This window comes from Pongo pygmaeus, chromosome 6 (assembly GCF_028885625.2).
Source record: "Pongo pygmaeus isolate AG05252 chromosome 6, NHGRI_mPonPyg2-v2.0_pri, whole genome shotgun sequence".
Lineage (NCBI taxonomy): Eukaryota > Metazoa > Chordata > Mammalia > Primates > Hominidae > Pongo > Pongo pygmaeus.
This window is the reverse complement of record NC_072379.2, coordinates 44,493,735-44,517,158: the sequence shown is the minus strand read 5'-3', so window position 1 is coordinate 44,517,158 and position 23,424 is coordinate 44,493,735. Positions and strand designations below refer to the sequence as shown.

At 38.8% G+C, this 23,424-nt stretch overlaps 1 protein-coding gene across 2 annotated transcripts in view; it reads right to left on the bottom strand.

Annotated features, from left to right (window-relative positions):
- GLI3 (GLI family zinc finger 3) overlaps positions 1-23,424 on the bottom strand; it is a 275,484-nt gene that overhangs the window by 97,487 nt on the left and 154,573 nt on the right. For both annotated transcript variants that reach the window (XM_054496220.2, XM_063667371.1), the window contains one exon: positions 18,048-18,153. In XM_054496220.2, coding sequence (XP_054352195.2) covers positions 18,048-18,153 — 106 coding nt within the window. The remainder of the gene's footprint in view (positions 1-18,047; positions 18,154-23,424) is intronic.

Below are 23,424 nucleotides of genomic sequence, written 5' to 3'. Positions count from 1 at the left end.
CAACAACCGAAACAATGTTATACAAGTATCACTGTACAGGAGCAATGCAATTGTTTATAGCTAAAATTGATTTCATTCCTTCCAGGAAAGACTGCAAAGAACAATGTGCCAAATTTGTCTCTACTCTGTACTGTAAATATAACTCATTAATAAATTAAAATTTCAAGGTCAAAGAATTAAAAAGAAAGTCCATTCCAGCCACTATAATGTGCAATGCACTGTTATTAAAAAGAGATCTTAATGAACATACTGCTGATTCAAATAAGTACTTGAGAGCTAAATGACCACATCTCATAGCATAGGACTACGTTCTATCCCATTAACTTTTGTTTAAAGAGAGCTCAATGTATGTGTCTCACATTTTAGAATTAAGAACAGAAGAAAAAAAAAAGTGGAGAAAAGAGCGTACCTGAACCAAATGGCAGATGACAACTTGTTTTTAAATAACATATGTTTTAAATATTTTAATTCCATGAATACACATTATATATTAAATTATTATACTAGCAGACTTTTTTTGTCCTCCAAACGGAGTCCAAACAGTTCACACAAAATTATCCTTGTTTCTGCAATGTCTAATAAATGAAAGACATTTTCTTATCTTCTTCCCCTGATTACTAGAGTTGGTAAGAAGGATAAAACCGGTAACTATTAAATAAAATGTTTTATTATATAATGTATGTATTATATAAATATAAAATGGAATTAATAAGTATAAATGAATATAATATTCATTTATAATTATCAATTACAAATTATAAATTAATCAATATAATTAAATATAATTCATTATTAGAAGAACTAATATGCTATGTCCATCTTTACAACGTTCACAGAAATACCACCTTGATGAGGAAACAGCTGTCGCTGTCAAAAGAGACATTCATAGGTCCAGTTGCAATTCTTTTCCTACCACCTAGGTGCCATGTTGAACGGGCGATGGAGAGCTGCTCTCATTGCCTGGATTCTGTGACATCTGATGGGGCTCTGTTTTCTAGACAGTTTCCTAACTGATCTGCATTAAGAAAGCACACACATGCTGTCCTTTCCTCTCCTCTTCCCCTGAGATAACAAGCGGTTACCTTTGATCAGCCAAGCTTTTTCCCTTGGGTAGTCCCTTTTCCTCCAGTGGAGCAGGCCACGGCAGAGGCCAATCCAGCCAGGCCCAGAGGATCAAAGGAGTCTCTCCTTCCGTCTCACTCTCCTGCTCCCTGTACCTGGAAGTGTGCATTCAGTAAGCTGTTCTATACACCAGTTGCAAGGTCTTGGGCTTAGGTTTGACTGTTGGGTGAACTAGACTTTAAAAGCCTGCTTTGCTCTCCAGCTACTTAAGCCAAGACAGAGAAGCGGCAGCACTGTACCATTTCCTTTTTAACAGGGAAGTATACAGAAAGCGTGTAGCCTGGTGACTGTCACATGGTAAATTCTCAGTAAATGTTGGCCCCTACAACCAGTACCTTCATTCCTGCTGCTGCTGCCATTCCTAGAGCTCTGGGTTGGTTAAGGCCAAAGTCACCTGGCTTCTGTTGCCTTCTTGAGTACTGATTTCCCTCAAGGACCTGATAGGGAGTGAGCTGTTTGTGGCTGGGTGAGTTCAGCTATGATGTCCCTTTGGCATTACTTAGGCGCACCCATCTCATCTTTTCTCCTAACAGGTAGATTAAGCGATTTGATTTACCTTAGTTAAGATGACGGATTTTTTTTTCTCCAAAGTAAATCCAAGAGCATAATAATTCTGTAGTTTTAGTTCAGCAACTTCATTGCCATGAGGAAAAAAAATAAACAAAAAACTTTTGTCTTTAGAGATAGAGAAAACAAAAATTTTTAAATCAGTTTGATTTCTGTGACTTTCCTCTCTATTTTCCACTAATTCTATCGATCCTATTTTCTGCAATTTGATGAATTACCAATTCCATCTCAAAAACAGACTCAAATAGGCAAAATAATATCCTTTCCAAAAGAAAATACAAGGCAAAATGGAACAATATTGACACACAATAGTGTAGAAAGAATGGCTCCTCAAACAACTAAGTCCCTCTATGACGAACTAACTGTGCCTAGAAAACTCCTGGGATAAGTGACATTTGTCTGTATAGGTGTTACATTTTCCAACAATGCAGAAACTTATCCATCATGATTTCCTTTAGCAGAAACTTTTGAGTCTGAGCCATAATATACATCCAGTGTAAGGGAAAATGACCCTAACATACATACAAGAGACTCAATTAGATGTGTTTACAAACAAACCAGCTCATGCTTGTATCATTTACATGGAAATCTCAACAACTCAAGGTAAACAGCTACTTTAAAAGTCTCAGCAGCACTAAGGTAGAATCTGTTACTCAAGCAAGAACTTTCCCCTCAGCGGACTTCAGGTACTAGGTGGATATAATTAATTGAAAACAGGAAGTTGGGTTCCAACTATTTAATCCTTGCTTAATGTTGGGTCCGGTAGCAGGTGTTATAGAGGATATTTATAACAAAGACAGGAAGCACCTAGAATTCTGAGCTAAGAAGACAGTAAGGCTACCTCAAGAATCAGAATGAATCTTTTATCAACAGTAGTCTCATCTTCTAGCTAGTATAAAGACTTTTTCTATATTAGTATCATCATCATCCTCATCATAATTATTATTACTGTTAACTACTAACTAGACTGTTTTTTGAGTTACCCCTTGAACCTTGACATCTCACTCCTACTTCCCCTCATTCTTTTAATCATCCTTATTTTAAGTTATATAGAGATGTCCACAAGGAACTATCATTAGTGATTCAATAACTCTTCTCCAGAATAAAATCTTCAAGGTTTGCTAGAGCATTGGTCCCATAAAGGTGAAAAAAGTGAGCCCTTTTGAAATGGCAGGCTCTTTAGATGTAACTGGAAGTAGAGCTTGTAGGACTACTACATGAGACTAAGGCTTTATGTCCTAAGCATACTTCTCAATATTTCAGAACTTTATCCCCTTGGAGGGTGTTAACTTTTCAAAATTAAATTACATATGGAAAAGGAGTATATGTAGTATACTGTAGAGTGCATGTAGTGATGGGGAACAATTTGTCTATATTATTCAACAGAAAAGCAGCATCAACTTCTACATAAGGGGATACTTTTCTTAGGGGTCTTGTTATCATGGCCTTCAGGAACTTTGCCCAAGACATAGAGAACAGCATCATGGAGGACTGAAAATGAGTCTGGCTACTTAACAAGAAGCTACAGTGTCTCCTCCTGCAGTTCCTTCTTCAGAGAGAAAGCAAGTCTTCCAGTACCATAAAAGAGGAGACGAATATTCATCTGATCGGAAATGTCTAAATGATGTGCAAGAATTACTCGCTCATATTACCCTTGGAAAACCTGTGCACAGGACCATGGTCTTATCAAAAACAGCTTTTTGAGCCTCACTGTTTTCATCTGTCAAATGAGAAGCTTTGGAGTAGATAATCTCCATTCTACCCACAAGGTTTAAAGCCCCCTTTGTTCCTAAAATCCAATGATTTCTATGATTCAAACCATTTTTCCCTGTCTGTCATTGCTTAGCTTTGACCATGTTATAAAGTTTGTTGCTTGAATACACTTTTGTTTAAAATTTAGTGACCCATCACTTGAATATCCTACAAATGAGAACTCTTTTCTTTTTCCTTTCTCGAGAATAGCATCACAATCATTGCAGCAACTGATGTCCTCTCTGGGCCACTGTGGTCTTCAACTTTGATACTACTCCCAGGACAAACGATAGGGTCTGGCTTTATGCTAATTGGATTTGGATGGTGATTGATTAGGAGAAAGTGGGACCACGTAGCCATGCAAAAGGTTCAGTACTGAGCCACAAGCTTCAACACTAAAGGAGCTTTTACCAGTGAGTTCACAGCTATTAGATGTTTTTATATTAACAGCATTTCTCCCATCCAGGTTTGTGTATTTTATCTTTTTATTCTTTCAAATCCTGAAATTGCTTGGATAAGAGAGAAGGTTTATATATTATACACACACACAGACACACACACACACACACACACACACACACACATTTCTAAGAGCAGCCTGAACTTTTAGGGGAAATTGAAGAGGCTTTGTGTCAAGTACAGCTAAATCCAGCCTTTCCATATCAAACCTCTGCTAGAAAATTACTGTGCAGATGATAAGGTAGGAAGATATAATAAAAAGTGACTCTACTCAATTTACACTGCAATATTGGTATGACTGAATATTTTTCATTCAGGTGCCTGATAAAATCGCTAAACTGTATTGCAGATAAATAAAGGAGGCTTCTGTCAAGAATAAACACCATTAATCATGAAGTCTTACCCTCTCAGAGCCTGTGCTATGCATCTGCACAAATACACCAGCATAACCATCACACAACACATGCTTTCCTCCTTTATAAACTGTTCCAGGCTGAAGAAGTGCTCGTTTTTCATTTTGCAAGGTTTAGGCAGCAATAGCATTTTGAAAACATTCTCTTTACATTTTTAACTTTACATTCTTGCAACTAGGTCCATTATTGTAACATTTAGGAAAATGTGGCTGGGCTCTCAGGGGAAAAAATCTTGACAATGAATCCATTTTTTGACCGAATACATACGTACACACACACATAATACATATGACATACTACATATCCTCAACTCTAAGATGTTACTGATCTAAAGGTGCAAAATTGTGTTAGATACCACTAAAAAAAGATAATGGTTCCCTATCACTTTTGGTTTTTACTTTACTTATTAAAAGAGCTCTTTTAGAATTATTCAGACATAGATTTTTTAAACATATATCATTCCAGTACATGTACAAAAAAGGGAAATATAAGCAAAATTATTTTATTAAAAGATACCTGGAACTTCCTCATGACTGCCACTTTACCAATAAGCAATTGTAAAACACTATAGATTGTAAAATACATCCCAACTTCAGAGATGTTAAAAGATGGAAAAAGGGATGTACTACTTAAAATAGATGATTTAAATATGGTGATAGATATGTAGTAGGCAATCCTGCCATTTGTCAAATACCTATGCTGTGACAGACACTGTGTTAAGTGCTATATATATGCTCCTTTGCTGAATCCTTGATATAAAATGGGATTGAATGGTGAAACTGGCTTGGACAGATTCAGTAATCTGACAGTAAGTATCTGAGCTGAATTCAAACTCAGTCTATGCTTCAAAGTCTATGTTTTTAAACACAAAGAAAAACTGCCCCAAACCAGATACGCATGTGCATGTATGCTTACACTTATATTTTTAACATTATTGAGGCTTTTAATAGAAAAGGATGGTATGGTTATCTAGCTACCTTAACTTCCAAAGGGAATCTATTTAAATTGATGTTCAAATTGTAGTGCCATGGCAGGTCACACTGGTGGCTGCAGTATACACAAAGTGTCACTTGCAGAGTATAAAGAGTAATGAGGGAAGTATGACCAGCATTCAGGCAAGACTTTTTCAGCAGAGCTTCACATAAGGAAAGAGCAGGCAAGAAACTTTATGGCTTAGCGGGAAAAATGTCATGTGGGCATGCATGTGTCAGGGCCACAATATTTTCATGGAATCCCCTTGTAAGTGTCCACACACTAGGAAAAAAAAAGAACAAATTTAAATTTTTCCATAATCATGAGATGTTAAGAACTAGAAAGGATCTTAAAGATCATTTAATTAATTTATTTTGTACATGAAAACAAGGCCTGCAGAGATGACGGAAAGTGCTCAAGGATCCGGTTAACTTGTGGTAGAGTTGAGAATGGAACCTCACTGAGGTCCACGTGTATTACGAAAACAGATGATTAACTTGTTTTACGAAGATGATCATGAGAAGCCATGTGCCAACAGCACTATGTTTGAGTTCTCTGGAATTACACTTTGAAACCCAACCAAATAGCATTGTCATGGGTGAATGTAACCAACATATTATTGGGTGGAGAAGAGATGTGCTCAAAGGAACTATTCAGCAAAGCCATAATCCAGTCACACTCATGAGGGATGTTTAGCTGTGTTACGCAGGAAGTATTATGGAAGCTGCAATTCAGCTCACTGGGTGTTCTGTTTGCAGAGCCCACTCCAAGCAGGAAGTGCCTCTTCTAGCCAAAAGAGGTTTAACTCCCATCTTCCTGATAAATCCTCCCTCTGTGAAGAAGCAGCTTGATCCTGCACAGTGAAGTGTTTATTTGCTAAATGGAACACAGGCAGAGAACCTCACAACAAAGTCTGTGCTCTAATGATGCATAGCCATATTGGGGGCTCACAGAGGTCAGACCCCAAGAGCCTCGTTCAAGCCAGACCCAGCAAGAAAAGAAGAGGATACCAATGAAACCAGGCCCTGACCACACTGCTTGGTACTTCCCCAGTTCTTTAAGGAAGAGCTTCTGTGTTAAAAATAAGTATTTATACTGCATCATTTTCATCACAGACTGTGTGTTCAATCATTCCTGACAAACTTTTTGGTCCTCTTTTTTATTATTTTTATTTTATAAAAATTATATTTTATTTATAATTTATTATTAAAATTATTATTTTAATATTAATTAAATATTATTATTTAATATTTTTAAATTAATATTAAAACTGCTCCCAGGTACATTATCAATAAATGCAGACCCCTGTTAGCTACAATGCACCCCATCTGCTTGTTAAGAGTAGAAATTCTCATGCACAAAAAAGCAAGTAAAAATAACTCAACATACCCTTTATAAGAATTTTGCTTTTAAGACAGCTGAATTTTGTCAAGCTATATCACAATGTTTTACCAATATCTACATTGAGGGTATAATGCGTTAAAGAATAAAATATTTACTCTTTGTTAATAGAGTTAAAAACATAGTTCATAAGTTTATCAGCTATTCATTTCTGTCCCAGTCATAAACCGTGCTTCAAAAAATAGCATATGTACAAGAAAATGTAATGGTTATAATAAGATACTCGAATAGTTTTGTTTTTGTTGTTCACTATTTCTATACATATGGCAATCCATTTTATGCAAATTATGATGAAATTCTTTAGATATGTAAATTTAACTCAAATGGAGCTAGTGGGCTCCCCTCTCACCCTACACGGGATGATTTATGTTACTAACTTGGGCTTGAGTGTAACACCTGAACTACCCTCCTTCAATAGCCTTATTCACACTGAAAGAAAATCAAATGACTTAGTAGCCTCTTTCACTGATTTTAAGGCTAGTAATGATTCAAGAGTAGCCACGTTATTAAACTAGAACGAAGCACTACTCTCCTCACTAATGAGGTTAAAAAATGTCTTTAGGTCTCCACGTTAGGGGCACTTAGCAAGCACTCTGCTTGGCAGAGACCCACAGCGGATCGAAGCCATGGACTAATCACACAGGCCGGAATCAAATGGACTGGAAGAATTAGGAGACTTGTGGCTCGGAGGAATGTAATTCATGCAGAAAAGCGTTGTCAGAGCAAGGCCAGGGAACCTCATGGGAAGAAAGCAAAATAAACAGTTCAACAAAGAAAACAAAGAAGGGCCAATAGGCTTTTCTAAAGCTTGAGTACACTGAGACTTCAGTGGGTGCCTAGGACAAAGACCTCATCAAAGGACACCCTTGCAAAGCAAACAGACCAAGGAAGGATGTTTCTCTCCAATACACTCGGGGGAAGGGGGTGGACTCTACTTTTCACTCCTTCCAATTCAACTTCCACAACTCCCAACTTCCAACTCAACTCCCTCCTCCAACAAACACAGAAACCACCACCAATAATAACCTAAGTAACTAAAGAGTCCTGTTTGTCTGGGTTAAAAGATGGGGAAAGGTGGGGAGGTTAACACAAATTAAATATGGTGCAGTGCATTTCTGGATCGCACTTCAGATCACGAAAAGGCCTTTGGAAGTGTACCCACCTCCTGGGTCAGATCCCCACAGCCTGCTCCCCACATTCCAGAGGATGAAGAGAGACTCCAGAAGTGTTCGAGGATTTAAACTTTGAAAATTCTCTCTCACAAACAGTATACAACATCCACAACCGTGCAGCTATTCAATTGTGAGAATGGAGCCTAGCATGGCTTTCTGAAGAAGGCTGCACCTCTGCTCACAGCTCCAGCCTCACTCTTCTATTTCCAGTGGACTCTTGACTTGGACTGTTCTTCCCTCAATCCAATGACTACATGTATCACTGCAGCCCTGAAATGACTTTGATCATTAAAACAAGATTAAAATACTTGAGACTGACCTTCTTTTCCCCCTCTTGACTACTTCCTTTAAGATGGAAGACCATGCTGTCTTTGGCTGACTAATCCCAAGGACAGGCTTAGAGTACTACAAGGAACACAGACAGAAGTGAGCACTGTATGGGTACATACGCATATACAGTAACATAGTGAAGATATATAAAAAAAATACTTACTTTAAATAAATCAATACGACATGGCAGGTAATAAAAGTATTAACATAATCCAACATAATTCTAATATTAATTTGTTATATCCCTGGCAAATAACATATGAAAAATCAGAGGCCCCTTTAGGGGTCTGATTGCTTACGTTACTGACTTAAAATTCTAAATTTGTTCCTGAAAACTTTCCTTAGTGTGCATAGTATATGTTAACGACAATGGGTGCTAGGAATATGGGGATTTTGCTTTGTGGGGGAACCAGAGATTACTTTGAACAGAGGCAAGAAGCATTTTAGTAAACTGGAAATGTTTATTTCCATGCTGTCTTAAAAATGTAAAGCATATTCAAGCAACATGGTTTGGTGATCTGTTTTGCAAATGAGGCAATTCATTTAACTCTAGAGCTTCCCTCTCCACACTCCCCATCAGATGATAGAGATACTATTCACTTATGGTGAACTTGGCAATATTTGGATACTATTTGAATGTATTTAGAAGAATATTGGCAGTTTTCCTGTTTCATGTGTAACTTGTTCCCAGGTTTTGAAAGATATATTAACCTTGTCAGGCCTGAGGGAATCATTTACTGTGCCCAGTTAACCTAACTCCCTTAGGCTGGCTACCCAGGCCATACTAGACTTGGCCATGGTATGCACAGGGCTCCTTAGGAACAATTTACAGGTGCTTCCAGGCAATGAGGGACCCTGTATGGGGGAACCTTAAAAAAAGAGAATGCCTTCAAGGGCAACTGTACACACAATTCATTTTGGTATTAGTTCAGATTTTCAGTCTGGGCCTAGGCTTCCATTCCCTGTAAGAGTCCCAACTGAGAACTTTCTTTCAGTGAATCTGTAACCTCCCTGTACTGCATAAGAAAATTTTAAATATCTGTCACTTACAAACATGTGTGATGCTGCATATGCCAAAATATTAGGTGATGGGATTTTAGAAAACCTATGGCTTTGGGTTAGACACTCACTTTTATCTTTATTGGAAATGCACTCACATGCTCTAAGGCAGTTCCTGCCACTCTGACCATTCTCCCTGCATTATTTTCTTCCTGCACACGCGCGTAGACACACACAAGAGAAAAGAGGCAGAGTATATTTCTAGCATCGCACTTGATGTTTTTCAACACAGAGTTATAAAAATTGAGGCAATGTCACCAAATTAGCTAAGTCAGCACAGGAGATAAACACAGGCCAGTAAGCCATTTAACTTGTTAATTTTTACTGAACTGCAACATAATCATGCCCATTTCTGCTCTGGTCTGCCTTTTGCAAAGTTCACATCAAAACTAAAAATGGCCAAGATTGCATTTTTCAAATTTGTTTCAGTATGACTATCTGCAAAAACATCCCTAGTTTTCTTAGAGTTCCAAGGATGAGTTTCAAAATCCACTTCTCTCCTTCTATTTCCTTTTAGTGTGCTTAGCTTGCTTGGGTCACTGAAGATCCAAAATCTGGCTAATCTGTTACTTCATATTCAAAAAGTTAGCAAGCAGGTTCCTGGAAACATATCTGCTAACATTTATTTTCTCATGTGTGATTTTCCCTGGGGCAGGGATGGGGATGCAACAATAACAACAATGAGTGACAGGCAGCCCTGTGTCATTGGCCTTTGTTCCCCCGAGGAAAGGTCTGAAATGAACTCAGCTTGCAGTGTGGCTATAGGAAATGGCATGTCTTTGTTTAGGTGAAAAAAGTGGGGCTCTGTTACCTAAGTGAGGGAGAGACGGCCACATAAGAAAGGCCGCAGGGAGTTTCAGTTTGGGTACTACTCACCATATAAACCTAACCTCAAAGTGTCTTCCCATCGGGACAAATTCTGTTAAAGTTCAATTTTCTCAAACACATATTTAAAAAAATAAATAAAATGATGACAGTAAATTTCTGTTTTCTTTGAAGCCAGGCTTAACATGAGTGGAAGCATTGTACTCAAAGAAAAAAGTCTGTTACAGCCCAGTACCTCCCAGGCCCCCGCAACAGGTTTGACAGCAGCCTCTATAGAGTCGGCGGCTTCCGGTTCAGTGAACGTGAATACCTCAGTCAATATCTGCTCCCGGACTGTGCTGCTGAGCGCAGCACAAAGAACACAGGAATTTTATCCAAGAAGCTGGGGCTCAGACTCTCTGAATATACACTATAATTAGGGCCTGCTTTCTCTGCAACTGAGGACCGAATTCAATATTTCAGTCATTAGAAATACTGCAAAACAGAAAGGAGTATACGCCCTTTGAGTACAATTTATCTGTTTTGTGGTTGTTTCTTAACGCAAAGTAAAATGTGCATTGGCGGATCTGGATTTATGTGCCCGCTCATCAGAATTTTAAAAGTTTAGGAATTGAAACTCAACCGTCTTTTCCTAACTAGGAGGAAACTATGTATGTAAGTGGCCTAAGGTAGTTCTTGAAAATTAGGCAGGCCTTAAACTTTTTCAGTTAATCATGAGAAATGATAACCAAATAATAAGACATTTATTTTTTGATTTGACATGATATGCAGTGAAAAATGTGAACAATAGCAGTAGAAAAGCATAAAAGTAGAAAACATGACACATGGCATTGCTCATAAAAAAGAGAAAAATAAAGCAGAGAAAGAAGTACAGAGTGAAGATGGAGAGGGGGTGTTATTTTAGACCAAGGTTGGCAAACTTTATCTTTCAGGCATTCCAAGTCATATTCTCTGTCACAGTTACTCAACTCTGCCCTTGTATTGCTAAAGCTGCTATAGATAATATTAAATAAGGAATGTCACTGTGTTCCAATAAAACTTTATTGACAAAAACAGGCCATGAACCGTATTTGGCCCATAGGCCACAGTTTGCCAATCCCTGTTTTAAATAGTTGTTCACAGAAGACCTCTCTGAGAAGCAGAAACTGAGCAGGGAAATGTATGAAGGGAGGGAGCAAGCCATAGGTATCTGAAGGAAGAAGGTTCTACGCAGATACACATTGTGTTCTAACATAGCTTCCCTTCTATTGGGCTTACCACTATAATCACTAATTATTATCTACCCATGTTCTAATAGAGTCTTCTCAAATGTGATTAAGTATTGGTCAACACTCCACCCAGTTGATGAATCACAATTTACCAAACCACTCCTGTGGCTGAATATGTAAACTGTTCTGTTGTTTAATGTCATACATTCTACAGCAGCAAAGACTGATAAGCATCTCATTTTTGGGTTACTCAACAGGCATATTAGGTCAAAAGGCCTGAACGTGGCTTTTTATGGCTCTTCGCACACTGCTGTATTTCGACCTTGGGAATTTGCAGAAGACAATGACAGCCAGTAACACTGAAAACTTCCTATCAGGTACTGTTAGAAATAGTTGTGCTCACCCAGGAAGTAGAAACTAGAGCAGCCAAGTCTGTGGTCTTCATTTTCACTAGCAAAGCATGGAAGTCCGGAGCAAGGGGTGTGGAGTCTGACACCTGGGTTAACACAATGGCACTACCTACTTGTAAGCTGAGTAACTTCTCTATGTCAAGGTTTCCATATCTTTAAAATGAGACTAATAACTCCAGCATAGAGTTGTTATAAATATTAACACATATAAACATTATGACTACATAAAGTCTTTAATATTGTGCTTAGCCTATAGTAAGTATTCAAAAATGTCAGCTATAGTCATGATTATATATTTTTTCATCTGAATTATCTATTCATCTCTTTTTTGCCCTTATCTTTGATATTGCTATGGTCTTCTTAAATTGTTCATTTAAGATGGCTAATTTCATTCATTTTATTTCCATGTGTAGGCTCTGGAAAGCAGCAATGCATTAAATAGTACTCAGTCATATAAGGGGACCAGTAACTGCTTTAATATCAGGAAATTAGTTTGACAGTGGAGAGCATCTGATGTGGCAATAGCTACTATTAATAGAATCTATTCTATCAAAAGTAGTCACTGAGCTTTTATTTTTTGAATCCTAGCTTGTTGGCATGAGGTGACACACTCAAACAAAAACAAAAGAAAAATGATGGTCATAGCAGTGACCCTATTATTTTATCATCATTAAAAATAATATTTATTTAGGAGCTGCCATATGTAGAGCATGGGCTCTGCCTAGCAAATGCAAAGAAATACACAGATAGTCTTCACCCTGAGAGATGTAATTATAATTTAGTTCATGTTTTCTTCTTCTTTTTTGGAGGGGGTGGGGAGTGTGTTAGGGTTTGCTACAGTATTTGCTAGAGTTTGCAATTTGATATGTCATTACACTTTACCAGTCTTAATAATGTTATGGTAAAGCACAAACACTGCGGGGGTGGGGGGGAATAACTTTACTTTGTTAATTTTAAGTTACACTATTAAAATATTCCAAACTAGTTTTGCCCCCAAATATAATTATAAGGTTTTACTAAATCTCCATATTTTACTGGAAACTTCCCTGAGAATGCAACGAATGAAATCACTATTACATGCACAGGCCCAATATAGCGTTTTAAGTAAGCAGCTAGACTGAAGAGGCTCCTTTGGAATAAGTATGTGAGCTCTCAGTAAAGATAATACCAGGACAAGCAACGTGCTAAATTTGGGGGAGGGGAACTCAGTAGTAGCCCTGGTCATCTACTTACTATTTCCTTCTCTAAGCTTTTACCATAATGATATATCTTTTCTTAGAGCTTTTTCTCTCTGGGAAGAAATGTATTTATTCATATGCCAAACCTGCCTCTCATCTCCCTGCTCTCATCCCTAACAGGCAGCCATAATTACAGGGGCGAGGCCTTACCTATTTCCGCTGCACTCTGTCTCACAGCTGATATTAATGATCTTCATGTACTGAGTCCTCTCCCTGAGGTGAAGGGAGGTGGGCCACTTTTAGTGGGAAGAACAGCTCTCCTTACTTAGGTGGAATGATTCCAGAGAGTGTCAGGCAGCCTTGGAAGGAGCCACATTGACTCAACAAAGAAAAAAAAAGGGCTGACGTACAGAACAGAACATGAGTGCTCATTTTCCCTAAGACAGAAAAGCTGGTTTTCGAAAGTGGATTAGTAAAGTGGATGGTGAAATGCAACAGCCTCTATGTGAGCTGGCTTAGGGTGCAGTGCTGTTCACATCCACAGCACAAAGCAAGAGCAGCTCACAGCTCGACTGGCAAGAAGATTGGTGGGGCTTAATTATTGCAATGGATTAGTAACCAAGGACCCTGCTTTGGAAAATGAATTGCAGATCTCAGTATGAAACAGAAAGACAGTTCAAAATTCAATTCATACTGGTCCATAAATTAGAAAACCTTGGCTCAGAAAGATTGTACGTAAGGGCTACATTTCTTTTTCCCAAGAAAAATCCAAAATGAATGAAATCAAATGGGAATTTAAAGCTACTTTATAATTTGGGTTTCTACAAATACACCATGCCTACTTTTAAAAAGGAAGCATGCTTAATTGAGTTCTAACACTAAAAAACAAAAAACACATACTAGAAATGCAAGAGAGAAAGTACTTTATTACTGTGGAAAGTAGTCACTTGACAATGCAATTGTATTCCGGGGTAGTAGGCTGTAATATACCAACTGCCTACATTCCCAAGTGAAATTTTAAAAATTAGTACTTATTTTTAGCCTAGCAGGCATCATTTGTTCCCATAGAATACAATAGTGTCTCCTCGAGTTAGGGAAGGAACAGCCCTGATGTCAACAATGCAAGGCAGGAAATACAGAGGAGACCAAGAAGTAAAAATATACACATAAAATAAGAGTATGTGTGTATAGATTCAGGTTCTTTCATTAATGCACAAAATAATCTCAGTAATAAAGTAGACTCACTCTGATATTTTTTCTAAAACATTATACTTCTTGCAATCTAGCTTAACAAGTCTCTCAAAGGATTTGAGAGAGAGGGAGAGAGAGAGCAACACTCCAGTTGTTTATTGGGCCTAAGACCTGGTGAATTCAGTGGAGAATAACTTTCCGAGGAAACGGGAAGATTCCTCATATCCATTGTTTCTTAATTTTCAAATTACTTGAATTAAACAAATGCAATGCAGGAATTGTACATTTTATAACAACCTTTATGTGACAACTCAGAGAATAATAATACTTATATTCCAGGTCCTACTTAGAAGTTCTGAGTCTAAATTCACAATTTTGATTTAAGAAACACAATGCCAATAAATTATAAATTATTTCCAGTGATGTATTTGAATCCGTTCAAGTTTCTATACTCATTCTACACTGCCTAACCATAAACTGTGGATAACACTGTAAGAATAAGCAGGGCAAGTTGAAGGCATTCCATTTAACAAACTGGGTTCTTTAACACAAACTGACGTATTTCCGTACATATTTATAAGGCTTAGTGGTTATTATTAGTCTGTAATTGCAGTTGTTCTAACACCTAATAAGCCATGGTTGGAAAAACAAAGGCAGGTTAATTTGTGATTTCCTCTACTCATTCAGAGGCAAATTAAGTGTCAAACAGCTAACACAAAACATATTTCATTTTATGAGATTTTAATTTAATTCTGCACCATATCGTTGATGCCTTAATATAGGGTGGTTTATCTAAAACGAGGAGCAATTTATAAACCTCTTTCAATAGAATCTTTAATGATAGGATATGATAGCATAATTATAGAAGCGCCTGCCTTCTTCTAAACAGAGGTCTGTCGGCATTTCCATCAACACAAATCCTTGTTTTTAGGAGACTCGTAATTTAGTTTTTAAAGCTGGCACCAGAAGAACAATTGTGTGTACAAAATAATGATAGTATCTCCAAATTTTGTCTTCTTAGAATTAAAAATATTTATTGCAAAAACTTAGTACTCTTCACTTGATCTCATTTTCTATAAGACAATTATATAGCAAACAGTTTGGAATTCAAGTTTTGGATGAAGTGATTTTACTTTCCCAGGTAACTGATTCATCCCTTTGCAAATGCGTGCTTTTAAGATTTCTATAACCGAGCCACATTTGCCTCGATTAGCCTCCACTTTCAAGGTGATCACAGGTGTCTACTTATCATATCTCAGAAGGTGCAAGAGCAATCCAGGGACTCATAACTGAGCAAGGGCAGAATAGAAACTCCTAGTATTTTTCATGCCCCTCACTGCCTGGAATGCCAACCTTCAGCATTTATTTAGAACGCTGTGCTTTTCAGAGTGCTTACATGAACATTATTTCATTGAACTCTCCCTGTGATCTGAAGAGATGGGTACAGCAGACAGTTTCATCTCCATGTTACGAAACCAACACATGCAAAGGTCAGTGGCCAGAGCGCACAGCACAAGTGAGTGGCAACACAAGAACAGGAATTCGAGCTCTCTGACTGCTCCTCCACCGTCTCTCAGACTGGGCCAATGTGAGTGTCCACTGAGCACCTTTTACAAAGTGCCTGACCAAGTGCTGGGCACTGCCCATGAAACTAGCAGGGAGCAGTGACCGTTAACAATAAATCACCAAGCAAGAAGAAAAGCATCACAATAAAGCTACATGCAAGGTGCTACAAAAACAGTCTCTGGGACAGCCCTTAAATTAGGCCTTGAGGATGAATATAAGCAGGAGTTCACCATGCAGAGAGGGAAGGCCACTGAGACCAATGCAGACAGAATGTCAGTCACAAAGACACAGGGGTGTGACATGCCCCAGCTTGCTGGGGCCCACTTCATAAGCATAGCGTCCACCCAGGGCCCTGCCAGGATGCACTAAAACCAGGCAGTCCCAGGAGGCCACAAACCCATAAGCTCACCATTCTCTGTGCCCGCAGCAATGATATTCCCTCTCAGAATCTTCCAGGACTTCTCTTTTGAGGCTCAGGATTATCTATCAGCTTTACATTATCAACCTTTTTGATAATTATACATTTAGGCTGCTAGAGAACCGTTTAGTCAGATGCTAGCAAAGTATCCAAAGCCTGGCTAAAAAAGCAGGAAGAACTAAAATCCAAAGAAAACCCAGCTCAACAGTCACACCTGAAATGTGACTCCCCCGACTCTGCCTACGAGGATGGTCCAGATGTGGCCCATCTTGTCTTGTGATGTTATCACCATGGGCCAATGCAGGTCAGTAAGCAGGGCCTAGAACACACAGTGGGGGCTACAGGAGGGCTTGCTGTTATATTCCACCATAGAACCAAGACTTGGGATTTTTATTGATAAATTCATATTTGAATTTAATTACAAGGCAAACTATAATGAATGCAGAGGAAATAGTTCAGCCTATTATATAACTCATTTTAAAAAATTGCTCTAGAACATCATTTCTGAAAGAATGAAGAACTCCAAAATTCCATAGAAAATCTGACTTAAATTAACTACATCACAAAGGCTCCAGTCTGGGAGGAATTAGCCATCCATGTCTCCAAGGTCTATCTGGCCCTTGCATGCTCTGAACCATGGGGCAGGCAGATCCTCATCTGAGATCCATGTGGTCACATCTGTATCATAAAACCTCTGTATAATGGGGTGAATTACATGTCATGTTTCAGGCTGAACTAGGAATTTCCTTCCCTTTGTATAGAGAATTTTAAATTGGCCTACTGGTTTTATTAGAGGGTATTTTTAGCAGGCTTCAGAACCCTGTAAATACTTACTTGTGTTCCAGTGAAAACTCAAAGGATAAGTCACAAGTTCCTGCATTCTCTCTCTATAAATACCCACTTCTCCTTTAATGCTTATAGAAGTCTGCAACACAGATTTATTACTTACCTCCAGGCAAATCTGCTCTGAAATTACAATTCAGTAATGGGAGATGGATCCAAAAAACTGTTGGTAAAATATTATATGTGTACTTGGGCATGTAGTTAGGACTGTTAATATCAATTAATTCTGTTCACAGAGGAGGACTTGTTTTAAAACAACTTCATTTTTCTTTGGCATAATATGTAATTACACAGCTGTAACTAATAGCCATGGAGATGCAATCTACCATCTGAATAACCAGCATTATTCTTCAAAGTATTATTTGTGCTTTTCTAACTTTACTGTCTCAGAATAAAGGGTGATTATTAGACATGACTAAATGTATATATCAAGGCCGTTAGCAAGGGACAGCCCATCCCAGAGAGTGGCTCCAATTATTATGGTACATGACAGTTTCCTGGACAGTACTACAAAAGAATACTGTTTTACTTTGCAACTCCACCATCCTTTATTTCCTCCAAACCAAGGAAGATGGTATTTATTTCCAAGAGATTTCCTTTTTCCTTTTCTAATGTATGTTATCACTAGCATTCTTTCCTTTTATCTTTCTGTAAACCATGTGCTCGATCACATTTGCCATTTTGTTTGGCTGACATTCCCATCAATCAAGTGACTTCTGGTGTACTTACATAGGGGCTATGAAAATTTACCATAAAAATTTCATTACAATTCCTTGTGATCCCCAGAACAGGACTTTCATGTTACAGAAATTGGAACATAACAAACTTCAAACCTAATGTTGACCAAATACATATTCTGAGCCGTAACTTTCCATTAGGCTTTTACTTTTTAATTTAGTATTTACAGCCCACAGAACACACGTCAGCAAAATATATAGGAAATACTTGTCAGCGACCTAGTGTGACAGGCATTCCTCAGGAAGCAGCAGGGATTTGCTTCAGTGAACCCACGAACAGACAGGCTTGCTATATTTCAAAAGTAGATCTTACACTTCTATCACATCTTCAAAGCCCAGTGGACGTGCCATTAACAAAAAGTCCTGAGGTGATAAAGCCAGTATCTCGTTCCATTTCATTAATGAGGAAAGTGTTAATACTTACATATGCAATGGAGGAATCGGAGACGGATCGTAATGGTAACGGCCCTCATGATGTCTGGCATCAATTGGTACAGGAGGATGGAAGGCAGGGAAAAGATGAGGAGGGTCTGAAAAAAAGAGAGAGCCCAATCTATATCAAATGAACACTTTCAAACAGCATTCCGATTCACAAAGCAACATTGCTATACTATTGTATCTTCACTACCTACACTTAATCTAAGAATTTGTAAAAGAACTCTTTAAGGTTAGTTATGAGGCTCCGTGAGGTACTGCAGCAGTATGACTGACTAAGTAGTGCCTGCACCTACCTGAGAAGGCAGAGCCTGGGATTGACTGCAACTCAAACCCAGACACGAAAGCAAGAAAGAGAGGAACAACACAGGCTCCCTATCCTGAAAGACAGGCTGACCAGAGGAGAAGGGCTGAAGGGAGCCACAAAGCCAAGGGGAACAGATTAAAACACACTTATTTGAAAAATAAAACTACATTGTCAAGTTAAGTTTTAGACACAGACACTGTAATACAAATACCAGTTTCATTTCTCCCATGCTCACCATACTTTTAAGAGTGGAAAGGCTTGCTAGAATCTGTGGCTGATATACACACGCATGCATGTGCTTCTTTTTTTTTTTTTTTTAACTTAAATACATATTCCCCTCCTTCTTGGCCTGGGCTAGGCCTCCATAGTCCCCACACAAAGGCAGCAAATCTATGCCCTGTCCAGGGAAATACTGTGCAGCCTTCCTGGAAGAGATAAGCTGACCCACTCAGACTCACAGACATCTAGAGCCAAACTCAGGGAATTCCTCCCAAGGTAGTGTTAACATTCACCTTGGACCCAGGCCCTCTCCTGTTTCCACATTTCCCCAGTCCAACGCTCCGGGTTCCTGAGCTGCTGGGTGTGTGTTCTTCCTTAAAAATACCTCTCCCACCCCCACTTACTCCTAGTAACTCACACCCATTGTAGCCGAAAATAAACCTTTATTTAAAAAAAAAATAGTGATTCACTGTAAAAACTGAAGAGAGTTTTAACAGATTTTATACTTAGAAGCATGACTGATGAGTCAAGGTTTTCCCAAGTTTCAAGAAGCAAAATGAAGGGGTCCAAAACTTGGAGGTTTGACTCCATGGCTATGAGACTAAATACAACAGCAAAGTGTGCCAGGACATGTTCTTCAAATGTGACGGGTCCACACTGGTCATGCTGGGAGCCTGCCCAGAGCCAACGCTGCTGAGGATTGGTGTGTACACCCACAAGCCTCAGAATGGCTTCCAGTTATTTTGCCCTAGTGCTGAGGGTAGCAGTCTCTAAAGGCAATTCCAATGGAGCCCTCTCTCAGCGGACAGGTTCTGATCGACCACCTAAGAATGCACAGAGCGTCCCCTCCCTGAAGTCGGCTGCATCCCCCGAGGTCGGCAACACCGTCATCCCAACTGGGTGGAAATGGATGATTATTAGATGTGTGTAATGTTGAATTCAGGTGGTTTTGATTTTCTTCCCTACCCATTTCTCTATTTTCCAAATTTTCTTCAACAAGCAACTAGTAGAATATAAGCACAACAAACATGTTTTTAAAGTTATAGTACATTACTTCCCTTGTTTTGATTTTGTCCCTGCTGCCTTCAAGAATCTAAGACTCTGTTTATGAAGAAAAAAATCCAGAAAGAGTAAAAAAAAAACAATGAACATAGCATTCATAGAAGCTCTGTGGTCTACCAGGGAAGGATCTGAGGCTGTAATTCTACAGTTTACCACCAGATCTAGAATCTAGAAAACTTCCCAGAGGACTATTTTACTGAAATGTCAATGACTCACCGTACTTTGTGACTGTCATAAGATTGAGTAGGGAGGGAGTGGGGGGTATGGAAAGAGGAAGAAATCAGTTTGATCTTGTATCACTGTCACTGTAGTATCGTGATATACAACAATGCTGAAAATCCAACAGGTGAGGGATATACTAATGACCTGATCATTTATCACAGTTTTGTTTTTTGTTTTTTTTTTTGAGACGGAGTCTTGCTCAGTCACCCAGGATGGAGTGCAGTGGCTCGATCTCCGCTCACTGTGAGCTCCGCCTCCCAGGTTCACGCCATTCTCCTGCCTCAGCCTCCTGAGTAGCTGGGAATACAAGCACCCGCCACCACACCTGGCTAATTTTTTGTATTTTTAGTAGAGACAGGCTTTCACCGTGTTAGCCAGGATGGTCTTGATCTCCTGACCTCGTGATCCGCCCACCTTGGCCTCCCAAAGTGCTGGGATTACAGGCGTGAGCCACTGCACTCGGCCTCATTTATCACACTTTATACATTTTGTAAAGTCCATATAAAAATTGATTATATTTTAAGTTTACCACTTAGTACTTAATATGATAGGGTGTAGGTATTATTCTTTGTAATGTAAACATTGAAAGTTGATTTGGTAAGTTTGAAAGTTTAAGTTGAACGTTTATTCAGCAACGTTGGCACCTTCATTGCTGCGCATAGCTCAGCCATCTTGACAGTTAAAAGCCACCCTCTGTAGAGCCAAACATTCTATCTCATTTAACCATTTTCAAAGGAAATTATGCACCCTTCTTAAAACAACATAAAATCAAGTGGGGTCATCTTTTGCACTCGTTTGAAAGCCTGACATATACTAGTTTACGCTTATTGATTTTAAACTTTGCACCAGCATGGCACATGTATACATATGTAACTTACTGCACATTGGGCACATGTACCATAAAACCTAAAGTATAATAATAATAATAATAATAATAATTACAATAAAAGAAAAAAAAAAAAAAACCCAAATCAATCAGATTCAAATCCGGGTGAGGGTGGATGGCCATGAAATATGGGGGTGGCTCTTCTTTCTCTTCCACACCTTTCAGCTATCACTGCCAATGCAAACACGCATGCCCCCTGCAGACTTCTTACTTAACACACATCATCTGCTCTTGGCAATCACAGAAATAAACTTACTAGAACAGGGTGTGAATTCAGCATTCATAAAGTCTTACCCATCTCCTCAGGGCATCGCACATGCACCAGTTTATGCGGCTGTTTTGAGGGATACTGACAACTATGTCAGAGTTGGAAGGTATTTTCACTTCTTTATTTCATGGCTTTTGGCTGTGTTCTGCATGATGAAATTCTCTCCACCAGATAAGTGGGTGTCAACTGTATCTGGTTTTCTCTATGTGGGTGCAACTATCAATTATGACAAAGTACAAAACCACGTTTTTCACTCAAAATGTGTGAATTTATTCCACATTTAATATATGCCTCATATATCCCCGAAGTAACAGTGACAATCTTTTATATGAGTGTTTATAATGAAGTTGCAGTGATTACATGTACGGAGTGAAGACCAACCAGTTAATCCAATAAAATCAAAAGCGTGTACCCAAGAAGTATAAAATTATCTTCCTCAAGGACAACCTACAATGCTATCATGGACATTTAAAAGACACCGCCATCTTCTCATTTTCAAGAAATTATTCTTTCAGGGTTTAAATTTTCTCTCTCACACCCTCTCTCCCTCTTTCAGAATCAAGGAGAAAATGACCTGGCACTGCAACAATAAGTCTGAGAGGAAAATATAAAACACAATTACTGGGACACTAAGTAGTCATTTCTCACTGTTGAGTCCACAGTGTTCTGTGAATTTAAAAGTTAATTCTGACTGAAAATACGTGATGCATCTTATAACACTGTTTGCATCAAATTCTTAATGTTTATTTATGTCCCAAAAAAATTTATGAATTCTGCATTCGAGAATTATGTTTAAATAAAGAACAGAAAATTAATGGATATGATCTGATTTGACCAAAGACATCTGGTTTTGGTTTAAGTGTCTCACTGTTTCTATGTTTCCCCTCTTGATTAAATTTAAAATAACTTATCCTGGATTGCAGAACTCTGTGTGGACAATTATACCTTGTGTTGGTTATTAGTAGAAATCACACCTCTTAAGCCACTTTCTGGGAAAATGCAATGGAACACCCCTTTTCCAATTCAAGACGTGCTCGACTATAGCTTAACAGGATAAATGAAGAATGAAAAGCAGTATGGGCATGTCCTGTAACACACGTGGCATCCCATGACATTAATCCTAACACGTTTCTCAAAAAATGCTCCTGAATCCTCAAACGTTGAGTACTTGCCTCGCTGGCGTCTTGGTTTGTCGTTTCTATGTGGCTCAGCGGCATATTCCATCACCGGCCCAAAAAGCTGTCCAAGAAAACCCACAAGACGAGAACAGGCCCTTGTCGCCAGAGCCGCCATAATTACCCAGCTCACGATTTATTATTTACACATGAGCAGTGCAGCTGTGACGCATCATAACTCAAGCGTATGTGTAATAAGTTACTGCGCCGCAGCCATCTCCTGCCCTGCCCCTTGACAAAACACCACATGATGACTTCTCCAAAGTCAGGCGAAAACTGCTGAAGCAGAAGGAAGTGCCACGAAACCTGGCTACCTCCTATTTATCATACAATTTCCTGACTGATGGCTCCACAAACCAGCTGCTAAGTGCTGTGTACTCTACTGTCAGCAAACTAACGGGCTAAATGGAAGACAGGGAGAATAATGTGCAGAACTGGTGGAATCAATTTTACTGAGGGAATTAAAATTCTACCAGGTGGGGGCGGGTCTGTGGAGCAGTGGTAAGCAGTCAACCGTACATGCTTATGGTTGCAAAGATGATTTATTACAGACCTGCGAGAGGTTTGACTATTGTACCCGAGTCCTCTTACACTAAACAGAGATTTGAAGAGTGTGTACTCTCCCAGGCTTGAGTGGAATAGTCTTTAAACCCTATAAATATGTAATTGGCTTGACACATGTTTAAATTGAAATGCATAGCAAAAATATTTGTACTGGGTAGAGTTGTCAGTATTCCATTTCACACTGGCTGTCATCACGTTGAGCATTAAGGGTCTCATTAGGAATGAGAGGCATTGATTTTTAGGTCTCTTCACAACAGCCTGGGTTGATCATAAAACCTGTAGCCAGAGAATAACCAAGAAAGACACTTGGAGATTTATCTCTAGTTGCATCCTTCTCCCAAGAAATAGTTATAGTATCCTCAGGCTATAAGATCTCTTGGATGCTATCCTGGGAAACTGTCTTTTAAGGTTTGAAATTTACATACAAAAATTGCAGATTAAAAAAGAGAGATCAAAGTCTCTCAGTTAGTGCCCTGAAGGAGTAATTCACCAAATGATACTTGAATGGTCTGAAAGTGCCCGGGAAACAGTGCAAGAGTAAACTGCCAAGTGCAGAAGTCCTCATGGGTGATTTAAATACTGAAGTCGTCTGTACCCTGGCCTTGGAATTTACTCAATCAGCTTGGAATCATCTCAATCAGCTAGAGATGATTTTCTGTCATT